Source organism: Solea solea, chromosome 4 (genome assembly GCF_958295425.1).
Source record: "Solea solea chromosome 4, fSolSol10.1, whole genome shotgun sequence".
Lineage (NCBI taxonomy): Eukaryota > Metazoa > Chordata > Actinopteri > Pleuronectiformes > Soleidae > Solea > Solea solea.
The window spans coordinates 4,830,591-4,836,568 of NC_081137.1; the positions used below are offsets into that span (position 1 = coordinate 4,830,591).

The window sequence follows — 5,978 nt, forward strand, 5'->3', positions numbered from 1 at the left end:
TATGCATTTGCTTCAGCATAAATACCCAAGTATAGTATCATTTAAATCACATGTTCTTCACAGATAATAGCACCATTAAAGGCCCAGTGTTTAACATTCAGAAGGGTTTATTGGCAACATTTTAATACAGTAAAAAAAACAACTTTAAATTTAAATTGAGTCAATTTCTTCTTCTGCTCTACACAGGGATATGTTTGCAGTGATGTTTGTAGAGATTCATACTTTTTAAGACTTTGCACAGCACTTCTAAATGATTGATTCATTGACTCCTAACACGTGTGTTACAGAATACTTGGCATCTATTTTGCAGGGTTCCCACACCTTGGTTGACATCGCCTACAAGGACGTTTCAAGGGCTTTCCAGGACTAATTCCCTCAGATTCAAGGACCGAATATGCTGACATGGTTTAAAGATGGGAGGACAACTTGTACGAGCGGCTTTGTCTATGGCGTCCACTTTTATTGATTTTATTGCAGCACGCTCTGCATCGGGACAAGTGATTGTCCTTGGTATCTTGGGTAAGCCAGTCTTTGTAATTTTCTTAAGTGAGCCAGAAATCTTGGAATTTGCATTTTCCAGGCATCGCGTCATTTGCTCTCTCTTGCTGAGCGTTACTCGCACGTTGTTCGCCGTGGAACCTCATGTCAACGGCGGAGAGAGACAGTGGACAGCGACACCGCTTGTTCTACGTAGGCCTAGTCAACGTATGAAACAGTAGGTGGCGCTATAACAAACAAGGGAGACATTTACCTAAATATCCCTAATAAGCACTTTTAAATGTCTATTTAGGGTGATTTCGTTAATTTAATGTATTAAAGAGTTTTGGCTTGAACATGCATTCCTGATATCACATAGATGTTTGGTAGTTTCGGTAGTCGTCTCCCACATTGTCTTTGGTCAAGATAAGTGGCTGTCTTTCTGAAAAAAGGTCCTTCCGAGTCTTCTTTTTAGGCCACAGCGAACCTCGGAGTCTGCGTTTGGTGGCTAGAGTGGCAGCGGCGACTCCCACTGCCACAATCCCGCCTACAAGCGCTGCGAGCAGCATCCAGGGCCACACGTCCTGCAGCTCCTCCAGGTACGGACGCATGGACTCTGCCAGTCTCTGGTCTGGAGAGAACAGGAAGGTGAGGGAAACATTAAAGGTGATGAACCTAAAAAAAAAAATCCTATATATCGCATGCTTCACTATGCACAGACTGTAAAAACTAAATAAAAATCAGCAAAAGTATTTTAGCGGAGTCATTTTTGGGCTGTTTATTTCTCCTTTTTGGGGGGACCAATATTTGTTACACAGTTGGAGAACTATATCTTTGAAATGACTTTTATTGACTTTTTATTGTTCTGTTTTTTGTCTGTGGGGTAGTTATTTAGTATGCAGAGGGAGATTGGGGTGGAAAAAAAGATTAAAACAGATAATGGAAAATAGTATATGGAAAAAAAAATGAAAATAGGAAACCCTCCACTATACAGAAATGAACTTACTGGCATTCAGCAGGGAGGAGTATTCGTATCCAAGGTCCTTGCTGGAAACAAAGTATTCTCGATTTCTGTGCAGGGGCAGGAAGGGCACCATGTGATATTCACTGTTGTGCCCGATAGGAGCGTCAGAGTCCGGATACTGGGATGGAGACGGCCTGTGCCTCCTGAGCCACTGCTCATAAATGCTTCAGTGAGAGAAAAGGAAAGCGAATGCAGCGATTACTGTGTAAATGCGGCTCTTTTGTATCTCCTGTGTACTTGCCCTCTCTTACCTGTCGACATAAGCATGGTGGAGGATGAATATGGGGTCATTTGCCGAGCCCTGCACTGACGACATCGAGCCATTCATGAATACGTGCACAGCAGCGTGCATGCCCAGACGAGAACTGCTCCCAAAGCCGGTCTGAGGATCCCCGAATCCTGCAAGATAAGATTCATTCTTATTCCACTTAAAAATATTTTTCTTTACTATTTTAAGTGAGTTGTGATCATTTATTTTCCTTTTTGAAGCTATATGAGATTAAGATCATACAAATATACCTTTACATCATTGTGAAACAGGTTCATACATTTCCCACATTCGTCTCCCGATACCACAATAAAACTATAAAATATATTTGTCCTGCACTTTCATGCCACTTTTCCATGAAAGGTGTTTATTATAAATATGTAAAAATCTTTAGAATAATTTAAGTATTCTGTATTCTTATCGTATTGTTCATTCTATTCCTGTTAAGTATTTGCATTTTTATATCCTTACTCCTGATTTAATCTAATCTCAACAAGAATCATTTTCTGTTATTTTCGTCAATCAGCTATCAGACCTAATTTCCTCAATAGATACCCTGGGACGTACTAAAAGCCTCTGAAGCTGGAGTATATTCGAAGCAGCACTTTTTCTGGACACTTTTGTGGTGACATTCAATCAATTATTGATAAAAAAAACAACAACACGTTTTTAGTTTTTACTTCAGTTTCCCTCTATATAAACTGAATGTTTACAGACTTGTCATCTTCGTGTCATCATCTGCACCATTAGTGCAGCTCAGGGATTGTAAACACATACTGGTTAGACTTTGCATGCGCTAAATCTAACCAGTATCGGCTGTATTGGCTCAGTAAACCCAAATAATTTCATAGATAATCTGATCAACAAGTTTGTATTTATCCTTCTATCTGAAATAGATCATGTCATTTTTTTTTAATGTTAATAGCTTCCTTTTTTTACTTTTTAAATGACTCTACAGTTTATACATATCCTAATAATATAGACTTGTGTTGTCAGAGAGTATCAGGCCATAATGTTACACTTTCAAGGACATTCACTTAGAAAAACGGTATATTTGCTATCAGAGGAATGTTTAGTTACCTGTACCAGTTGATACATACAAGTAAGTATAAGTTCAGTCGGAAAAAACAGATGTTCCCTGACCGGGAATCGAACCCGGGCCGCGGCGGTGAGAGCGCCGAATCCTAACCACTAGACCACCAGGGAGCACATGAGTACCAAATTACATATTGGCTTGATATGGGTGGTGGGTAAACATTTTGTAAATGTTAAAAACGTTGTGTTTCTTTTGTACCGCAGACGTGTTGCTACGCTGTTTATGTGCGCAGAGTAGCGCGGAGAGCGGTTGTTATCCACCGCTATTGCTAACAGTAGCTAGCTCACCGGCGTCTCCGACTACTTAGCTTGAATGCGGTGAACTCGGGGAGTGACGTCACTCCAAGTTTCGTCTTCCGAGTAAGTACTAATTCAACAATAACCAGAAATTCACTGTTAAATTCATTTTTTTATTCAGAAAAATACCGCTAAATTGTGGCAATACATAACATGACTGGACAACTTGCTGTAAAATAATTCAGTAACCGACTGTGAAAACACAGCAGAATTTGCTGTAAATATACACAGTATATAAAATGCCATATTATTTTTCATATCTTATTAAATCGCAGTATGATATCCTAGTGTATCATTTCTTATCATGTATCGTATAGTGTTGTATCGTATCTTATGTCGACTCTCTCTGACCTTCCATAGTGTTCCTGAAGCTCATGTTAGCGCTGCGGTCCATGGCTCCAGTGTCATAGTCGGTCAGACTGAGCGTGAACTCCACGTCGTCCGAAGTCGGTAATCGTTCCGCCAAATTGCGGTTGTGGTTTCCAGGGTTACGACGCACTGGTCCTTCTTGTGTAGTATCACACAGCACGCCTCTCTCGTTGTACTCCTCTGCTCGGGAACACAAGACCTGCAGATGTGCAAACACACATCAAAAGGAGCCAAAAATAAGTAAAAGTATTAAGTTTACAGGTTAATAATCAATTAATCGGCCAAACGATTAAACGGCGTACCTCTCAAACAGAAAAACGCTGTCAGACAAGTAAAATTATTTGTTGTTGTCGTGTGTTTACCTTCCAGGACGAGAAGACTGATCCAGGACTGAGTAGATTGGGGTCCTGCGGGCTCCGGGCCCCCATCAGCTCGTCTGTGCACACGTCGCAGTCCTGCGCGTCCCTCCAGTCCCAGTATGGTATTGTGAAGCTCGTGTCTCCGGTCAGCTTCCTGATCTCATGCTCCCAGTGCAGCAGGTAGACGCGGTGCCAGGGCAGAAACGCAGGCGCCCAGTGCGCAAAATCCACGTCGGTCCACACGTTTCCCGGCGGCCCCAGGAGCGCGCTGCGGGACACGTAGTAATGCATCCACACAAAAACATCATACACGGACACATCAGCGAATATCGGGTTGGAGCCGTTTTCCATCTGTGTGTACGTGGCCGTGGCCACAACATAGTCCTGGCTGACTGTCTGTTTGGCCAAGTTCAGGTAAGAAACCAGTCTGATCCTCTCTGACCTGGACAGGTGGAAGATGTTCCTCCTAAGAGACTCTCTCCTCTCACTGCAGTCTGCGCCAAAGTAGCCAAACTTACAGTCCGCGCAGTTGAAACCCATGAAGTTCCCTGCGCACTGGCACGTGCGGTTGTAGAAAACCAGAGGCCATTTCTCTCTGTCGTCCAGCCCGGAGAAAGGGTACTGCGGCCCGTCGGGCTGCTCCGGCACCTCCACATCCTCACACTGGCCTCGGCCTGAGTTGACTCCACAGGGCGAGTCGTCCCCTTCCCAAGCCGGGCAGCACTCCTTGGTGCGCAGGGCCTCCTGCGTGACGCACAGACGCGGGAACTGTTGATGGCTGGGAACGAAATAGAGCGTGAAACTAATTATAATCAGTGAATACATTTCAAGGATAGGTTTTACTTAAGACGGCGAGAAATCAGCCATACTTGTAAGAACTCATGTGATTTGTCACGCTTTAAATACTGCATATTTCTACATGCACCCCCTCCTCCTCCTCCTCCTCCTCTTCTTTGAGCAGATCACATGCCGCTTAACCTCGGGGTGAAGCTTAGTTCCTTTGAATGCCTGGCAGTTTAGCGCCCCCAAAAAATCTCAGAAATGCAGCACTGACTCCTCTTGGAAAAGGAAGTGAATTAAAGTGGACTGGATTTACACTTAGAGTCCCTAATGACATCCTAATATCATCATTATCCTGATCATGAAGCCTAATGATACAACTCAAATAAACAGGGTATGGCTGTTTAACACAGTGATTCCCAAAGGCTGGGGCGGGACCCACAGATCGGTCATGAGAGATTTTACTTAATTTGCCCTCATCCCAAATTATATTGTGGTTTGGGTCGTGATAGTTTGCCCTCTGTAAACAGTTGGTTACACTTTTACCATTTGTAGTTTTTGAATTTTTGTCTTTTACCATTTGTAGTTTTTGTATTTTAGACTTTTACCATTTGTAGTTTTTGAATTTTAGTCTTTTACCATTTCTAGGTTTTGTATTTTAACCTTTTACCATTTGCAGTTTTTGTATTTTAGTCTTTTACCATTTGTAGTTTTTGTATTTTAGACTTTTACCATTTGTAGTTTTTGAATTTTAGTCTTTTACCATTTCTAGGTTTTGTATTTTAACCTTTTACCATTTGCAGTTTTTGTATTTTAGTCTTTTATCATTTGTAGTTTTTGTATTTTAGTCTTTTACCATTTCTAGGTTTTGTATTTTAACCTTTTACCATTTGCAGTTTTTGTATTTTAGTCTTTAATCATTTGTAGTTTTTGTATTTTAGACTTTTACCATTTGTAGTTTTTGTATCTTAGACTTTTACCATTTGTAGGTTTTGTATTTTAGACTTTTACCATTTGTAGGTTTTGTATTTTAGACTTTTACCATTTGTAGTTTTTGTATTTTAACCTTTTACCATTTGCAGTTTTTGTATTTTAGTCTTTTATCATTTGTAGTTTTTGTATTTTAGACTTTTACCATTGGTAGTATTTGTATCTTAGACTTTTACCATTTGTAGGTTTTGTATTTTAGACTTTTACCATTTGTAGTTTTTGTATTTTAGACTTTTACCATTGGTAGTATTTGTATCTTAGACTTTTACCATTTGTAGGTTTTGTATTTTAGACTTTTACCATTTGTAGGTTTTGTATT

At 40.8% G+C, this 5,978-nt stretch overlaps 1 protein-coding gene and 1 non-coding gene across 2 annotated transcripts; both read right to left on the minus strand.

Annotated features, from left to right (window-relative positions):
- Positions 1 to 89: 89 nt before the first annotated feature.
- LOC131458039 (tyrosinase-like) lies at positions 90 to 4,743 on the minus strand. The gene is made up of 5 exons (XM_058626674.1): positions 3,893 to 4,743; positions 3,513 to 3,729; positions 1,753 to 1,900; positions 1,484 to 1,665; positions 90 to 1,108 (listed from the first exon to the last, which is right to left on the minus strand). Exons 1-5 carry the CDS (start codon positions 4,712 to 4,714, stop codon positions 849 to 851), a joined length of 1,629 nt encoding a protein of 542 aa, XP_058482657.1. The 5' UTR covers positions 4,715 to 4,743; the 3' UTR covers positions 90 to 848.
- Positions 2,904 to 2,975, minus strand: trnae-cuc (transfer RNA glutamic acid (anticodon CUC)). Its single transcript has one exon. It is a non-coding gene; the product is annotated as a tRNA-Glu (tRNA).
- Positions 4,744 to 5,978: the final 1,235 nt, after the last annotated feature.